At 48.8% G+C, this 18,392-nt stretch overlaps 4 protein-coding genes across 4 annotated transcripts; 2 read left to right on the forward strand and 2 right to left on the reverse strand.

Annotated features, from left to right (window-relative positions):
* Positions 1-6,969: 6,969 nt before the first annotated feature.
* On the reverse strand, positions 6,970-9,139 carry B0J16DRAFT_201296 (uncharacterized protein). Its single transcript, XM_046122970.1, has 5 exons — positions 8,956-9,139; positions 8,517-8,911; positions 8,174-8,460; positions 7,661-8,116; positions 6,970-7,582 (listed from the first exon to the last, which is right to left on the reverse strand). Exons 2-5 carry the CDS (start codon positions 8,905-8,907, stop codon positions 7,061-7,063), a joined length of 1,656 nt encoding a protein of 551 aa, XP_045977420.1. The 5' UTR covers positions 8,908-8,911; positions 8,956-9,139; the 3' UTR covers positions 6,970-7,060.
* Positions 9,140-10,185: 1,046 nt separating this feature from the next.
* On the forward strand, positions 10,186-15,121 carry B0J16DRAFT_419372 (ABC-2 type transporter-domain-containing protein; the record flags this gene model as incomplete). Its single annotated transcript, XM_046133825.1, has 7 exons — positions 10,186-11,256; positions 11,309-11,943; positions 12,051-12,942; positions 13,003-13,935; positions 13,991-14,224; positions 14,272-14,501; positions 14,557-15,121. The coding sequence occupies 7 exons, from the start codon at positions 10,186-10,188 to the stop codon at positions 14,969-14,971; spliced, it is 4,410 nt and encodes a 1,469-aa protein (XP_045977421.1). The 3' UTR covers positions 14,972-15,121.
* Positions 15,122-16,981: 1,860 nt separating this feature from the next.
* On the reverse strand, positions 16,982-17,558 carry B0J16DRAFT_351617 (uncharacterized protein). Its single transcript, XM_046129206.1, has one exon. The coding sequence runs from the start codon at positions 17,431-17,433 to the stop codon at positions 17,140-17,142; it is 294 nt and encodes a 97-aa protein (XP_045977423.1). The 5' UTR covers positions 17,434-17,558; the 3' UTR covers positions 16,982-17,139.
* Positions 16,982-17,892, forward strand: B0J16DRAFT_294808 (uncharacterized protein). The gene has a single exon (XM_046124397.1). The coding sequence runs from the start codon at positions 17,480-17,482 to the stop codon at positions 17,768-17,770; it is 291 nt and encodes a 96-aa protein (XP_045977422.1). The 5' UTR covers positions 16,982-17,479; the 3' UTR covers positions 17,771-17,892.
* Positions 17,893-18,392: the final 500 nt, after the last annotated feature.

Here is an 18,392-nt window from a genome sequence, read left to right on the forward strand (position 1 = left end):
CGATCACTTCCTCAACAGCCTCTATCTCTTCAGCTGCTCGATTTGTTTCTGAAATAGCGTCACCAGCCACTAGAGCCTCGGCTAGTGTTATGAACTTCCTGTTGGGATTCGGTATCGCCTTTCTCTTCTTGCCTCTATTCAATCGCCCGACTTCCTCCTCTAAACTGTCTACTCTTGAGCTTAGGGACGCGATCTTTAACTCTTGCGCTTCAAATTCTTTCAATATCACAGAATACCGTCTTCTTGTTGAGGGACTCTTGTTCTTCCCCAGATCCCTGATGTGGCGGCTGGTCTTTGGTGTATTGTCAGAATCGGTTTGTCTATCTCTGTGGCCGTCTGATACAGGCGTCATTTCCTTCTTGTCAGGCTGTATCTCAGGATGTGCGAGTGCTTTACGTCGGGAAATCGGCCAGTTTCCAGTCACCCTCCACCCTGCGAGGATGTTTTTCTTCGTCATTCCCACTTCCCTGGCTTTGGCGTAGGCTTTAATGAAGTTGACCTTGTCTACCGGTGCAGAATCAGTCAGGCTTGTCAGTTTCTGAAGTTCTTTGCGATATGCAGCTTTAGATGCATTGAATGCGCCGTTGTCGAGTGGTTGTAGACCGTGAGAGCAATGAGCTGGCAGGTAACAGCAGTATACGTTGTTCAAGAAGCAGGTAGCCATCCACTCATCCTGAATTTGGAGTCAGCAACATTTTCGATCCACAGGATCCAGGACAGGTAGATACTCACAGATACATGGCTTCGATGACCATCTAGTATGATAAGCCTCGCGTCAGACCAGGGCTGCCGTCAGATCAATCAAATCAGATTAGGACCCAAATCTGATCTGAACTGATAGTTCACCATTCGAATCTGATCTGATCTGATTGATTGATTGATATCTGATATATCTTAGCTCACGTGAAGCTTCTCTCGGCCTCATGACCATACCGTTGGATTCTAATTGGCCTGGTTACTCGAGTACAGGCCTCCGAGAGTAACACATCCTCCCCTAACCCAGTTCTTCAGTAGCTGGATCGACTCAATGCTCGATCCAAGTAGAGAATGTCGCTGTGAGCTGACAGTGAGCTTCGCAAGACTGAATGCCCTCTCGCAGTCGGTTGACATGGCCGGAATAGCAAGAACATCCAGTGCAAACCTACTCAATCGTGGGAAAGCATTGCTATGGTCAATCCACCAACGAATGGGGTCATCTACCTGTTCTGGTTCGAGCCTGTAATACCGTTCAAGTTCACTGCCTGTTGCTGAGAGCTTAGGTTGCCGGCTTTTTATCCACTGCTCAAACCTACTTTGCTCAGGTCGGGGCGTCAACGAGGGCGTGATGAAGGCACTCTCAGAGACATCATCGTCATTTCTCGAATACCAACGCTCAAAATAGACTTTGATACCGTCCTTTGCATCTCGAAGCCATTGTAGCTGTTCTGGGGAAGTCCAATTGGTCTCCAGCCACCGGAGGCCAAGATCCGGATTCAGAACAACAGAAGCTGCAAACAGAGGCGATCGTCCGAGGAGAGTATAGTATTCGTTCAGCTTAATCCAAGCATTATTTATACTTGCCCTAATACTAGCGCGCTCCTGACCCTCCATACTGGCAATATTACTCATCGAACGAGCATCGTCCTGCAGGTAGTCTTCTCGGGAATGTACAGGAAGCGCATCTTCATTAAACTGTGAGCTAGCGGGTGGACGAGCTGGAAGAGCCGTTTCGCGACGGCGGCGCAATGGTGTAATGTCGTATCCTTGAAGTCGTGATGGTAATCGTGACTGCCGTGAGGGTCGCTCCCGGATTTGTCCGACTGTCGGTTGCCGCGAAAGTGTTGGTGTCACACCCATGGCCGGTCCAGCTTCCTCCCCCTGGGTTGTATACCTTTCTTCTGCAGCCGGATCAGCAGTTTGATCCTCGTAGAGAACCCTCCAGTCTTCGAGACGTTCTAGGACAAACTCCATTCCTGTCATGACTTCCCAGAGCCGGCCGTGACCCCCGCTTGTACCCCATCCCTGTGTTCTCATCGTCATATTGTAGACCGGCTCCAAGATATGACTAACTTCCCTGAGGACCTTCCAGTCATCAGATGTCAGAATGTCAGCTGTAGGAACCCTTTTCGAGGCGTCTGCTTCTAGCCCTAACTCCTGGATGAAGCTGTTGAGCTCGGACTGCTTGACTAAGGCACGCTTAATCATCATATAAGTCGAGTTCCATCTCGTAGCGTTGTTCTGTATGACTTCAAGCTCGGCAGTTGATTCTTCTGCAAGCTTATATGTGTCTACCTCCTCCTGCTCCCTTGCATGTGCTTTGAAACCTTCGGTGCGTTGCGGAGAGGCTCGGATGAACTTGACGATATTGTGAAGCTTCCCAACTGGACCCTTGGCTCGCCAGTGTTCGAGATCTCCTTCAACCCGCTCTAACATGTCATAAGCCTCAGACTGAAGTTCGAAAGAAGCTGCATCATCGCCGTAGAGGAAGGCTTGAGCAACAAGGTTTAGAATATGACCGAAACATCGCATCCTTCGTGCCTCCGTGTCCGCTCGAGTTATCGAGGCATCGAGAGTTGTGTAGAGGTTTCGCAAGCAAACATCATTACTGGCCGCATTATCACAGATCGAGACCCCGAGCTTACCATCGATACCCCAATCACGGACCACGTTCCTGATGGTGTAAGCGATGTTTTCGCCGGCGTGAGATCCGATCTGCCTCTTGAAAGCCAGCAGCCTGCTTTGATATAAGTGTCTCCGATCGATAAAGTGACCAAAGATGGAAATAAAAGCTAATCTGTTGGGAGAGGTCCAGAGGTCGAAGCTAAGATGTATCTGGGTAACAGTATTATTGAGTTCCTCCTTGACAGCCGCTTTCTTTGAAACGAGTATGTCTTCTAGATCTTTCTTGGTTGCAGTTCGACCCCAGGGCACCTGAGCATAAAGATCAGAGTCCAGCTGACGGAACAGCTCCTGTAGATAGGTACTCTCAAAGGTAGTAAAGGGGAGATTAGAATCAACGACATAACCAACAGAGAGCTCTCTAATCCGTGCCATCTTTGCTCGAGGAAGAAGGAAGGAGGAAGAGGCGGGCCGTTTCTTGGATGCATTTCTCTGGAGATCGATAACTGAAGAGTCACCAGATGAACCCGCTTCAAAGGTCTCGGTGATCCCGTGAGCTCTAAGAACCGTTAGTGATAGCCCGGAAATGAGAAGTACCACGAACTTGAAAAGATGAGCTGATGCCGATGATGTCGACTGAGCATTAAAAAATCGCGGTGCACCCTTATCATCGCAGAGCCGGCAACACCAGATATCCCCACTGGACGTATTGTCTTTCCTCAACTCTGCTAGGAACCAGCCATGGTTTCCAATCCAGCTTCGCCTACCCCTACTTTTCCTCTTGTCTAAGAGGCTTGCAATAACAAAACGTCGTTGGCCCCAAATGATCTTGCAAAGGTCATTAACGGATGAATCGGCAGTCGAGGCCAAAGCTAAAGCTGCATCATACTGCTTAGCGATGACCTTAGACCGGGACCCGAGACGAGAAAATGTGGGTGGCGGCGGCGATGGCGAAGGGCTACTAGCAAGGCTGCCTTTTAAAGCGGTCTCCGACATTGTATGTTGTAATCAGCAGGAGCTTCAACAGATTGAAACCCAATAGCCAATATATGTTTCTAAACATTTAGGGATGTGTTGGCTTCTCTGGCTAAGGCTGTGTCGTACTGGGGCAAGAGGTAGGAAAAAGGGGTAACTTAACCAATTAATCTACCTTTAGATTGCTCTCCGGCCGAGCCCTGAGCGGCCTGGGGCTCAAAACCAGCCAATCGGAAGCTATTCTTGCTTGGTGTTGGAGGGGGATAACACAAGGTCATCACATACAACAACGCACACTTCGTCAGTACGCCAACTCTATGCTCAAGGCTACAGATCGTCAGCCTCATGCCTCAAGATTCTGGGCTCGCCGCTTCCTAAGGCGCTATCATGAAGTCTTTCACAGAAGAAAGAGTCGTACTCTTGCTGCAAATCGTAAGGCTATGTCAGATCGAGCAAATGTCGAAGAATGGTTCACAAAATGGACGCAATTTGTCCAAGAGAACGATATCAACTTCGCAAATGTGTGGAATTTCGATGAGACCGGCTTTATGATAGGATATCTTATGAACGGTATCATGATATGGACTTTCACAGAGATTGACAACCCAATACTGACTGATGCACACACAACTATTAGCGTTACAGTCACAGAGTCAATATCTGCAGAAGGAGAGATAATTGCCCCGTTTATCATCATGCCCGGCGTACAGATTCCCTCACGTTGGGTTGATAACGACCTTGAAGATGAAGCTACGATCGTTACAACACCAAAAGGATTTATCGACGATGTATCGGCACAAGACTTCTTCGATCACTTTGAGAGACTTTCCCGGCCTCAAAATGGATCGGGAAAACGGGTAGTTCTTCTTGACGGATGTGAGAGTCATTTCACCAGAGAGTTATATCATAAAGCAAAGGAAGCAGAAGTTATCTTATATCCCTTTCCTCCTCATCTGACACATATGCTTCAGCCATTGGATGTTGGGCTATTCAGCACATATAAGCATTGGCATCAAGAAGCCTTACTCAGGGAAATCGCTGACGGGGCTACGGACTTCAATAAAGCTGACTTTATGTTTCATTTACAGGAGATTCGCCGCAAAGCTACTAAGAAAAGTACTATCATCTCATCGTGGGCGAAATCCGGCATCTATCCTCTTGATCCCTCCGTTGTTATCAACAAAATGGTCAACCCTCTTTCATCCCTATCTTTGGAGGTTGCTGAACGTGATCTTCCCGGCTATATCACACCTGGGTTATCTTCCAACCACAGCAGTGACTTTCGCGATGATTCAAATGAAGAGGAAGTTAGTGAATCATCACGAGATATACATCAAAATACTCATCGCAACGAGGGGATTCCAATGATGCCCTCCACGCCTCCAACGGTTATCTGGAACAATGTCAGCACACCTCAGCTTAATCTACGGCAAATCAAGCAATACGAAGGTTATGTGGCCCTTCGTATTGAATCTTCAATATCCTCAGGCGTGCCTCTGACCCCAAGTGTGTTACATGTTAACGAAAAAGTGCGAAAAGCACACACAACCCTTGCCTTGAACGGTATCACAGCTACTCAGGAGATGCGCCGTTTGAAGGAGAAGAGCCTACGACGTTCAGAACGGGACGAAGGAACTATTATCATAGCAAATTACGGGCCAATTACAGTTTATGATGCCAGACTTCGTGTCGCAAAGGATCAACATAATAGACGGGCAAATCAGGATGCAGAGCTTCGTCGTTATTATGCCAAGGAGGTCAGAGACGAGGCTGTATATCTACGGCGGTGGCTTTTCTCTGTAAGGAAGCTACTACGGTCATCTTTGAAGGAATATCATCCTATTGAACAACATAGGAATCAACCTTCATACTCACAGGAAGTGAGGTCATTCACAGTCAGTGAATTCTTCATCAAGACTCAATCCGAGCTTTGTATCAAGTCTACAGAGCTTCTAGCTACAAGATATTGTGCTCACCGTGAGATGCACGCAAAGATGAAAGAATCCAAGCTATTGGCCAAGCAAGCAAGAGATGCACAGCAAGAACATATACCTAAGATCTTCCCTTTTTACTGGAATCCTCCATTCCTTCTTCCTTTTGACTATAATATTAATATAGTCAGAGATGCAGTCGATTTGATAGCCTCACCTTCGAGAAAACAGCGTGGAAAGCAGAAAGCGTTGTCTGTTGATGATGATGAATTGGATATCGATGAAAGTGAAGATGATGAAGAGATTGAAGAAGAAGAAGAAGAAGTAGAAGAAGAAGATGATGATGATATATCAGTTAAAGATACTATTGAAGTTAGGTAGGATGTCTTAGTTGTTGCGAAAAAGAATGAATAACATACCTGATTTTGATGATATATTATGGTGTTGTGGTTATGATGCATTTGTCCCGTAGATGCAGATGGAGGGGTTAGTCCGGTCTGAATTATGTTACTAACCGAGGGAAAGTCGGTACCTTCATTTGGCGGGTTTTGCAGCCAAATTGAGGTACCCCAATTTTCCCTGTCAGCAGACCCTTTTCCCAGTCAATGAACCCCCCGTGCTTAGGCACGGAGCTTGCGGAGTGATACCACAAGCTAAGGGGGGCCGGTCACTAGGCCCTACCCAAGTAATCTCAAGCTGATGCCAGCTAACCCCAAGTGTGGGGTTGGGGTTATTTTTGACCAATCAGCAGCTCGATCCAACGTTACTCGATTCAAGTCCAAATTTTAAGCGAAATTCTCCATTTTGGTGGCCGATATCCGGCTAATCGTCTGTGAATAATACCTAGGGTTACCTTATTGATTATAGTAGAAAGTAAAGAGAGAAGTAGTCTTGTTGTTTTTCTCTATTAATTGAAGTCCCCTTTCCTCTGCATTACTCTAACCCCAAGCTGCCGCTAGCTAACCCCAAGTGTGGGGTTGGGGTTATTTTTAACCAATCAGCAGCTCGATCCAACGTTACTCGATTCAAGTCCAAATTTTAAGCGAAATTCTCCATTTTGGTGGACGATATCCGGCTAATCGCCTCTTAATAGTTCTTAGGCTGCAGAAAAGACAGTACTGCATTAAAATATGATCTGTTAAATTCTTTCCAAAACTCCTCGTAGCACCGCGTTATCGACAAAGAGCAGTCAAACAATGGCTGGGCTGAAAAGAACTAGTGTTTGTTCCAAAACAAGACTCGCGTGAATGATCACATTGAGTATTAAAAGCGTTTCTTGCGACGGGGTATTGTTGGCCATTCAAGCAAGTATCTGCACCACTTGAAATGCCATTCGTTGAATCAAGACCCAATAAAGCTAATTCTTGGGGTGAGATATTCTCCTTATCAAACCCTCTCGGCTGTGGGTCTATATTACAAAGACGAACATGCGCTCATTACTTCTGTTTTTTACTTCTATTCTATACTTCGGCTTACGAGGAGGGCGAACAAGTGGTTCAGTGTTTTTGGCAAAAAGGTCTTCCGTCTAGCAATTAACCTGTGCTACTCTGGATTACTCATAGACTATCATTTTCTTTAGGAAACACCACTACTACCTTGCCTTCCTCTTCCCATCTAACATGGATACTAATGTTTAGCTTATGGAGTGTACGTGTCAACGGTAAAAGATCCCCATCCCTTTCTGCTATAGCATTCATGCTCTCGGCAACCTTCTCCAACAACGCCAAGTCGCTCAACGAGGTAGACCCCGGCTCTCCAGGGCCGCTAACAAACAGGTGGCTAGCCAAGCAGCCATACGGCACATAACAGCGGAATGCGCCAAACACGTATGCCGCGGTAAGCGGGCTATTATACTTTCCCAAGCCCAGAAGTGCAAGTTCCAGGACGTTACGAGCGATATTGACTGACAAGACAGAAACAGGTTTGTCGTAACAGGGGAAAGGTATGCCGGATACTTCTGACTGGAGAGCCTCCATTTTGCGGCTCATAATCATCATAGAGCAGCTTGCTGTAAGCGTGAGGTCGTAGAGCGTCCACCAGTTTGAGACATTTTCTTCATTGGCGTCCATTGAATCTCTCTGTTAGTGATATACAACCCGTTAGTTAGAATGAATTCCTGGAATGTAATGGAAATGGAGCAGTATAGGAAGACTCACCACAGACCATTCTCTGACCAAGCCTTCTATCTCAGCACAGAGCCCTTCAATCCGTTCGATACAGTCCTTATCATCTGATCCCTGAGCAAACAAGTCGAAGAAGCGAAGGAGAAGAAAAGTCAGCCGCGACTTGACAAAGAAAGCCAACGTTGGAACCATGTGTTCGGGTTGTTCAGGGATAATATTAATCGCGGGAAGATTGACACGCCACTCGGTCACGTTGGCCGTCATGATGGCAGGCTTGTCGTGTAGTAGACGGAAGAATAGATCAACGAGCACCAACGCCCAGAGACCTTGCCTGTCATGATCTGTTCCATCATCGGGTGAGTGCTGTATGAAGGTACTGGGAAATTCCTGATCAATGTTGTGGAGGTTCAGCTTCTTTACGCATTGGTACACAAGATTGTACATTTTCCAGCTGAATTCGAAGTCACATTGCTGAAAAGAAGCCCTCATCTACCCCAGATGGTTAGTATACGCTATGTCTGCGTTTGGGTTGAAGAGAATACTTACGAGAAGGATGGCAGAGATGAGGTCCGTCTTGGTCCCCGAACTGCGCTCCCACCAAGCTGGCAGCGCACGAAGACAGCAACCATAAACCCGTTGCGTCAAATTGCTATCCTGAGATCCCAAATCGTCCGCAATCACCATCGAGCCATGGTAGACAATACTGTAGTAGAGTACCAGCACGGCTGGCTCGAGGGTAACCTCAGGCATATCGATGATGTCAGGGATGAGGTGCATCAGCTTGACGTTAATAAAGCTTGGGAACGTGTCGATCTGGAAGTGCGTACAAAAGTCTGCAAATGGGATTAGTATTTAAAGAGTCTACGCGCCGAATTAATTTAGTCCTTACTCTCAATACAGGCTTTGGCAATCTCCGGTCGTATGTGGTAATCCATAGACGCGGTCTGTTTGAACAAGTTCTGCCGCTTGAGATGCAAGACCTGCTCAAAGGCTTGTTGGAGGCGCACGTCGGCGTTCAAGGGCGTGGCTGGGCAACTGAGCAAATCACTGACTTCTGCCTCGGCATCATTGTTGATGAAAGTTCTGGACGCAGCCGATGAGACCACGGAATGTGCTTCAGGTGTTTGCCCAGGTGTTTGGGAAGAAGAGCCTTGAAGGTTTCCCAGGCTATTATTGCTGAGCGCGGTATTTACCGTCGACGGATCCGCAACAAGGCGCGTGCATTTTTCCTCGACCTGGAGCAGCCTCTCAAGAAGATTTGAAAGGACATGGTCACTCATACGACTAAGATGTCAGTGGCAAGCAAAGAAAATAAAGTGTAGACATACGGTTCTCTTGGCTGACCCTTTCGGGGGTTAGCCTTCTTTCTCTTCCTTCGCTCCGGATACGTGCATGATAGGCCTCTAGCTTGACAGCCGTCACATGTAGGCTTGGCACGGTTACATCGAATCTGGTTCCGTAGTTAGCAGATTATCGAATTCAGACGCGGTGTTATGGTGCGGAGGCCAACACAGTAAGTGGGTGGAGCATGGGGGGCTGTGGTACCTTTCGAGTCTTGCAAGCAATACACTATTTGGGAAGTGTGTTAACGCGCCAGATCTGACAGGCCAGGGTAGAGGAGCAGAAGCTTGGCTCTGATACCTACCACTAGCTCATGTTGGCCGCGGCGTGGCGGTACAACAGGATCCATTGTTGATGGGAAAATGAGGAAATGTCAGGGCCCCACATTTGAGAACGGTTAAAGCTGCGGTGTTCTGATCTACGGTCTTTCGGAGAAATGCAATCGTTATTGGGTACAGATGTAGAACCCAACGCAGTGGGTGTCTGTTCTTTTTCAGGCAAGGCTCCTATAACACCGTTTCAGGGGCAGTATCGCCTGGAACGTGAGTCCGTTCTCGATCTCCGAGGCCCAATCACGGCATTTGGGTCCTGAGGAGGTAAGCATGCGAAGCCGGCAGTGGAACAAGTTCTTTTCGAGAAAAGGTTTTTTTTGCTTCTGAATTCACGCTCTTAATATCTCTGACGTCGAATTTGGCCAATCGGCCTGGGGAAGTTGCGAAGTCCTCTTAACTTGGACCCTTGTCTGCGGGCGCGGAAAACTCGAGTAGTCCGTTTCCCCGGTGCCGGCTTGGGATGGAGTGGGTCAAATCTCAACTTTTGGCAAGCACTTTAATTTGGCTCCACGTGGAACTACGGCCGTGGAGCTCCGGTCTGTACACCATCACAGCTGGCCCAATCGCCGCAAAACTGGAGGCCGAATGTCCGTCCCACATATTTTCAGGGGTCTGTCTTACACGTCGTCGAAGGGTCCGGAGATCAGAATTTTTGCTTCACGGGGGAGCTCCGAGCTCGGGATTTTGTTTTTATTAAATGAGATGCCTCTCGTTCAATTCACCAGAAATAATAATCCATATTCTCACTGACTGATTTTGAGGGATCAGCTGTGACTTGAACTGGTGTTTCCTCCCTCCTTCCCTTCCACTTTTCTTCTCTTTGAAAAATATTTTCGTCCAGTTCTTTAACCCTCGTCGAGTTCAAGACATTGAATGCACCATACAATGCCTTACATCGAGGGTTACGGCATCGAGTCCGAAAAGCCAGTCCTCTCGACGGACAAGGCGATATCCTCCCGGGGCTCGTATAACACCCTGATTCCCGAGGCCAACACGACCCCCGACAAGGGAGAAGAGCAGGTGCACGATGAAGTCCTCGACCTCGTCAGGCGATTGACGACTCACTCCCAGGGCGGCGGCGCAGCGTCTCTCTTCCCACTCGCCAAAGACGGACCGCTAGACCCCAACAGCCCCAAGTTCAACGCCAAGGCATGGGCCAAGGCGTTCTACAAGGTCCGCAAAGAGTCCCTCGAAGGCAACTCGCCCAAGACGACGGGTATCGCCTTCAAGAACCTCAATGTGTACGGCTTCGGCTCCGATACCGACTTCCAGAAGAGCGTGGCCAACGTCTTCTTCGAGGCGGGCCGGTTGGCCAAGAAGTGGCTGTTCAACAAGAAAGAGGAGCGCGTCGATATCCTGTACGATCTCGAGGGTGTCGTTCACAGTGGAGAGATGCTCTGCGTACTCGGTCCCCCAGGCTCCGGCTGTACGACGTTCCTGAAGACGGTCGCCGGCGACACCCACGGCTTTCACGTCCACGAATCGTCCACGCTCAATTACCAAGGCATCCATCCCGATCAGATCCGACGTGCGTTCCGAGGCGAAGCCATCTATACCGCCGAAGTCGACCACCATTTTCCGCAGCTTACCGTCGGCGACACCCTTTACTTCGCGGCCGCGGCGCGATGCCCTAAGAATATCCCCGCCGGGGCCAGCCGAAAAGAGTACGTAGAGCATCTCCGCGATGTGACGATGGCCATGTTTGGTATCTCGCACACCAAGAATACCCGTGTTGGCGATGACTTTATCCGCGGCGTCAGCGGAGGCGAGAGGAAGCGTGTTACAATTGCCGAAGCGTCGCTGAGCTATTCTCCTTTGCAATGCTGGGATAATAGCACCAGAGGGCTCGACAGCGCGAATGCAGTGGAATTCTGCCGAACTTTGAGGACGCAGGCTGATGTCATGGGTTGCACTTCGTGTGTCGCTATCTACCAAGCCCCTCAAGATGCCTACAACGTGAGGATACAGAGACCAATCCCATTTCAGATCTATGCTAACATTCGACTAGATCTTCAAAAAGGTTCTCGTCTTGTATAAAGGCCGGCAAATCTTTTTCGGGAAAGCATCCAGAGCCCAGTCATACTTTGAGGAGCTCGGCTTCTTATGCCCGAAGCAACAGACCACCGCCGATTTCCTCACTTCTATGACCAGCCCCAGTGAACGCGTCATCCGCCCTGGCTGGGAGAATAAGACGCCTCGAAGCCCCGAAGACTTTGCCCGGGCGTGGAAGGAGAGTAGTGACCGCGCTCTGCTGCTGGAAAACATTGAGGATTATGTCGAACGGCATCCTTTCCACGGCGAACACTACGACAGCTTCATGGAGTCACGGCGCATGGACCAGTCCTCGGCTCAACGTGCTAACTCTCCCTTCACCTTATCCTATCTCCAGCAGATGAATCTAACTCTATGGCGTAGTGGGGTCATGCTCAAGACGGACCCCAGCTTAACTATCACTATGCTAGTCACCAACTTCCTGCAGGCCATTATTGTCAGCAGCATTTTCTACAACCTGCCCGAAGCGACCTCGGCCTTCCAGAGCCGGGCTGTCCTGCTATTCTTCCTCGTCCTCATGAATGCGTTCAGCAGCATCTTAGAGATTATTAACCTTTATGCCAAGCGTAAGGTTGTCGAGAAGCATGCCAGGTGTGTCTCTGTCTTTTTTTCAAGTGCGAGTGGCGGTTTAGCGAATTTCTTTATCTGATCTACATATCGTCGAATAACCATCAATGCTGACATGGTTTCCTATCCAGATATGCCCTATATCACCCCAGCGCCGAAGCCCTCTCTTCAATGATTGTGGACCTGCCGTACAAGATCACCAACGCAATAATCACCAACATCACCATGTACTTCATGGGTAATCTCCGCCGCGAGCCAGGTGCATTTTTCTACTTCCTACTCGTCATCTTCACAACGACCATGACCATGTCCATGCTTTTCCGACTGATCGGGTCGGTGACCAAGTCAATTGCTCAAGCCATGGCACCGTCCGCAATCATCCTCCTCGGCTTGATCCTATACACCGGTTTCACCATCCCAACGCAGTACATGCGCAGCTGGATCAGCTGGTCTCGATGGGCTAACCCAATATACTACGGTCTTGAGTCAGTCATGATCAACGAGTTCGCCGGGATAGACTTCCCCTGCTCCGTCTTCATCCCTTCCGGCCCTGGCTATGAAGATGCCTCGCCGAGCGGCAGAGCATGCTCCGCGCAGGGAGCCGTCCCTGGACAAGATTCGGTCAGCGGTACAGCGTATATTAAGAGCGCTTACGGTTATGATCCATCGCATAGATGGCGCAACTTTGGCGTCATGCTTGCGTTCATGGTCCTGTATGCCCTTTTACACCTGGTGGCCACTGAGTATGTCGCTTCTGAGCGCTCCAAGGGTGAGGTTCTGGTCTACCTTCGCAAGGCCATGAAGCACTTCAAGAAGTCTCCGGCTGACATTGAGAGCGGTGCTGTGACCTCCACTAACCAGCCAACGTACGACGGCAATGTCTCGGGAGGAGAGGTCGAGAAGCACGTCTCGGTTTTCCATTGGAAGAATGTTTCCTACGACATCCAAATCAAAGGAGAGGCCCGCCAGATCCTGGACCATGTTGATGGTTGGGTCAAGCCGGGCACCCTGACTGCGCTGATGGTAAGCTTACCCCATATGGTTCTCCGCGTTCTGATGCACTTTGACTGACAACCCATCTAGGGTTCTTCTGGTGCTGGTAAGACCACCCTTCTTGACGTTCTTGCTAGCCGTGTGACCATGGGGGTGGTCACTGGCGAGATGCTCGTGAACGGATCACTACGCGATGAATCCTTCCAAAGAAAGACCGGCTACGTTCAGCAGCAGGATCTCCATCTCCACACATCAACTGTCCGCGAGGCTCTTACCTTCAGTGCCCTCCTTCGACAACCGTCTCAGTATAGCCGCCAAGAAAAGCTCGATTATGTCGATACGGTCATCAACCTGCTCAGTATGGAAGATTATGCCGATGCTATTATCGGTATCCCTGGTGAAGGCCTCAATGTTGAGCAGCGTAAGCGACTAACGATCGGTGTGGAGCTCGCTGCTCGGCCCCAGCTTCTTCTCTTCTTCGATGAGCCCACCTCGGGCTTAGACAGTCAGACCTCGTGGTCGATTTGCAATCTCATGGAGAAGCTGACCAAGAGCGGCCAAGCCATCCTCTGCACGATCCATCAGCCTTCTGCAATGCTGTTTCAAAGGTTCGACCGTCTTTTACTGCTATCTAAGGGCAAAACTATCTATTTTGGCGATATCGGTAAAGACTCCCACGTCCTCGTCGACTACTTCACCCGCAATGGCGCCCATGGCCTTCCGGCTGGTTCTAACCCGGCCGAGTACATGCTTGAGGTCATCGGCGTAGCTCCCGGCGCAACCACGGAAATCGACTGGACGGATGTCTGGAAGAATAGTGCCGAGTATCAACTGGTTCAACAGGAGCTCGGAAGGCTTGCGTCTTCGGCGTCGTCCGAGCAGCCAAGTACTGACACTCACGTATACGAGGAGTTTGCCGCGTCGCCACTGGAGCAGCACCGGCAGGTGACGAAGCGGGTATTTGAGCAGTTTTGGCGAAGCCCTGGGTACATCTATGCGAAGGTTCTCCTCACAGTCGGCGTGGTAAGGACTTTGCAGCCGCCGTTTCCATCAGAGTCATGAGTGCTAACTTTCACAGTCGCTTTTCATTGGTCTTTCATTCTTGAACGGTGATAACACACAGCGTGGCCTAACGAACCAGATGTTCGGTCTCTTTATCTTCCTTAGTATTTTCCCGCAGCTGGTTAATCAGATCATGCCTGTTTTCACGCTGCAGCGTGTCATGTACGAAGCCCGCGAGCGTCCGTCTAAGACGTACTCCTGGCAGGCTTTCCTCACCGCTAATATCATCGTTGAGCTTGCTTGGAATTCGGTGAGTAAGATTTTGTCTGCACATGAACAAAACTGACCTGATGGCAGCTAATGTCGGTTTTCGCCTTCGTCTGCTGGTACTTCCCCATCGGTCTGTATAAGAATTCCGAATGGACTGATTCCGTCGACTCGCGGGGCATCACGATGTACCTGCATCTCTGGATCTTCTTCGCTTTTGCTAGCACATTTGCGCACATGATGATTTCAGGACTTCCAAGCGCTGATATCGCCGGAGGTGCTATGAACCTCCTCCTCATCATGATGTTCACATTTTGCGGGTAAGTTCCCGACACCAAAATCACACCATGAGTCTCAACTGACATTGCATGATAGTGTCCTTGCCGGCCCGAATGCTCTCCCGGGATTCTGGATCTTCATGTACCGCGTCAACCCCTTCACGTACATCATCGAGAGTTTCCTTGGCACCTCCCTCGGCAACGCCCCCATGTACTGCGCGTCCAACGAATTCGTCCGCTTCAGCGCACCCAACGGCTCAACGTGCGCCGAGTATGCCTCCGATTTTATCGCTCAAGCTGGGGGTTACCTCGACGATCCTGAAGCTTCCGACTGTGGATACTGCGCCATGAGCGAAACCAATACCTTCTTGGCCAGTGTCAGCGTTAGCTTCGATAACAGGTGGAGGAACTTTGGGTTTATGTGGGTTTTCTGCATTTTCAACGTTGCTATGGCTTTCGTTTTCTACTGGCTGGCAAGGGTGCCCAAGAACAAGAAGGCCAAGAAGGAGTAGGACAGAGTAGTGTCTAACTTCAGCGAGGAAGGCAAGGCTTATCCTTTTAAGGATGCAGACAGTGACGACTGCAAGAAAAGCAAGATTGTATCAATCAACAGAGTTCTTTTCATACACGGAGGATTTCAATCAGACATTTATCGTAATTAGAGGTAGACAAGTACCGTATTCAAATTCGAATACGCGTTAGACATTATGTTCGCATCAACTTGCTTGGCCCTCCCTGCTTTAACCATCTATATCTATATCCCTACTCTTCTATTCTTAATTATTATGTACCCCTCGCAATTATTATTTACATTGGTTACCAGCCGATGATTAACTTTATGTGGGAAATTTAGTAGTGCTAGTAAGATATAGGTCAGCCAATAATTGGAATTGATATTAACCGACAATTAGCATTCTAGGCGCTATACTAACTACCCGTGGATTCGACCTAACGGAGACCCCACTCATAGAGTGGGCGGCAAAATTCTGGGACAAGGGCAAAATTCTGGGACAGCCGGATACCCCGCCCTGTCGGAATTTCATTAGAATCACCCGCCAAATCCAATGAATTCCAATACACAGATACGTACAATTCAGTCGACTCTCATTTCTGAAGCTACCTTTTTGATCTAGCCGATAAAATGCCGTATCCGTATCGCGTCAACGATGCTGTACGAGCCGCCCGGGAGGTCCTTGTATCACAAAACCGCCCCAAGCGTAACGGAAGAAAGCCTATCACTATAAGGGATGTCGCCGTCAAGCATCACACCTCCAAGAGCGCTGTAGGGAGGCATCTTCGATCGCTGAAGCTCGCTGGAAAGCCGGATTTTAGTGATACAAGCGTTGGAAGGCCAAGGAACCTCGATGAAAGTGAGGAGCGCGCAGTCGTTGCATACGTTATGTGGCTCGAGAGATGTGGATTTCCTGCAAATCAGTCAGTTATTGAAGCAGCCGCAAACGAGTTGAGGGCATCACGAACTCCTCCATTGCCCCCAGTTGGAGAAGGATGGTATAAACGCTTTCTTGAGGATAATCCGCAGCTACAGAAGAAGAAGTTAGTACGGGCATTTGATCGTGAGAGAGCAGAATTCGACGCACGCGAAGTTCAGGAGGTTGAGGATTTCTATACTAACCTTACTGATGTTGTGCAGAGAAGAGATATCAGGCCATCTCAGATCCTGAATGCCGATGAATGCGGCATACGAATAGGCGTTGTGCGTGAGCGGCTTGAGGTGGTTATCGTGAGGAAAGAACGCAACAAAAAACACGAGATTGTTGCTTTTTCGAACCGCGAGTTGGCTACGATGATCGGGGGAGTATTCTCTTGATTCTGTAGTTTATTCTAATAGTACTTAATAGATACTATCCCTCCGTTTATGATCTTCAAATCGTGGCCAACAGAAGGGTGGGATATTAATGATTTGGATAAGAATATTCGCTTTGCACGCTCTGAGACCGGCTTTTCTAATGCAGAGATCTCAATGGATTGGATTCGTCATTTCAACCTGCATTCCTTCTCAGCAACAGCAAAGGCAAGAGCTCTTGGTGTAAACTTCACTGATTGGTACGGCTGTGATGAGTTTATGAGAGATATCGATAATCCTGACTTCATTTGGGAAAGGCCTTACTTTGAGCGGCCTGAGAAGGAAAAGATTTGGCGGCTTCTTGTTATCGATGGCTTTACAGGCAAGACTTCCTTGGAATTCATGAAATATTGCCTGCGCTTTGATATCGAGATCTTCGTGCTTCCGCCTTACTCAACGCATCTCACACAGCCGCTTGATGTAGGAGTCTTTCAGCTTCTCAAGCTTGCACATCAGAAGGCACTTCGCAAGCACATCCGCGAGGGATTTCTGAACTTCAAGCGCTCGGATCTTGTTGCTCGCTTGCAGAAGATCATCGATGAAAGCTTCACAAAGCACAATATCATCAACGGGTTCGAGAGAAGTGGAATATTTCCTCCTGACGGCACAGATGTCATACAAAAGCTAAAGGAAAAGCAGAAGTCTATCCTCTCTCAAGCCTCCCCTGAAATCCAATCCCTACTTCCCCAAGAGTCACGATTCCGAGATGCTCGCGAGATTTCTCGTCACATCAGGCACAACTATCGTGAACGATTCAGCTCGCCTACTCGTGAGGCATACAGCACTATTGACGACGTTCTCAACGAAGCAATAGTTCTAAATTCCTTTGCCGAAAGTCATATCAAGAACCGCCTTGACCGCATTTCCGCTGCAAATAGTCGAAAAATACGTAGAAGAAGAGTTTATCCCACCGGCCTCTACGTGAACAGCACAACAGTGCAGCAGATAGAAGAGCAAGTTGCCACTACAACGCAAAAAGAGCAAGCAGAAGAGCTTCGCCGGCAATATCGCACTTGGAGGCAACTGCAGAAAGAAGAGGATGATCGCCTGAAAGTCGAGTGGAAGAAGCAACACAAATACGATATCAATAACAACGGGAAGCCGATTCATATCAGCTTTAAGCGGTGGAAGGAGAGGAAGAACAAGGATATACAGGATGATGATATTACTATTGCTCCGGCATCACGAGAAGCTTCGCCTGCAACGCCTGAGAACGGATTTTACTATGATACGAGCGGTTCCTCTGCTCAGCAGCGTTTCTACGAGCGCCTTCGTGGTGCAACAGCTGCTGGTGTTTATCGCAGCCCGTTGCAAGATATGCCTGCACTTCCTTCGAGCGATGGAGTTGAATTTAAACTCAGCAACACACAAGAAGATGGATTACTTGAAAACCTCGTCACAGGAGATTCAGATGACTCCGATTTCAACGAGGAAGTCATCGAGGTAGTTGATCTTACGCAAGAAGAGCCCGACCTTCCTCCTCTCCCTCCTCCGCCTGTTGAATTTGAAAGGAATTTCTCCTCCACATATCACCGAATCATGGATACGCTGCGCCCGCGAAATACACAGTAAATTATATCGTCGGCACTTTCCCTGTTGGGAGGGAGGCCGGGCAGATAAGTCACAAGACCTTATGCCGAAGGAAGCAAGTCTGACGGTTCCCCAGTAATCACATCAACTTTCGGCCGCAACACAGCGAGAAATATACATCGCACAATAAAATGCTCTTGGATATAGCTTCAAAACAATTCAATACTATCATTTTAGCAATCTCTATTTAATTCGGACCAAAAGTGACGAAAACTGAATGAAAATACCAATTTTTTGCACCTATTTACACCTATTTGGCTGTCTCAGAATTTTGCCCTTGTCCCAGAATTTTGCCGCCCACTCTATGAGTGGGGTCCCCGTTAGGTCGAATCCACGGGTAGTTACAATATCTACAGTTGTTGGACAGCAGGGTGGCCGCAAGGGGCATCATGTGACCTATTGGCCATCTGTCAGCGAGGCCCATAACAAGCAGATTTCCCATCTGGCTCTTGACTGCCTCCTCATGCCTTCTGCGTCAC

This window comes from Fusarium flagelliforme, assembly GCF_020744385.1.
Source record: "Fusarium flagelliforme strain FIESC 12 MPI-CAGE-AA-0113 chromosome Unknown B0J16scaffold_9, whole genome shotgun sequence".
NCBI classification, from domain to species: Eukaryota; Fungi; Ascomycota; class Sordariomycetes; order Hypocreales; family Nectriaceae; genus Fusarium; species Fusarium flagelliforme.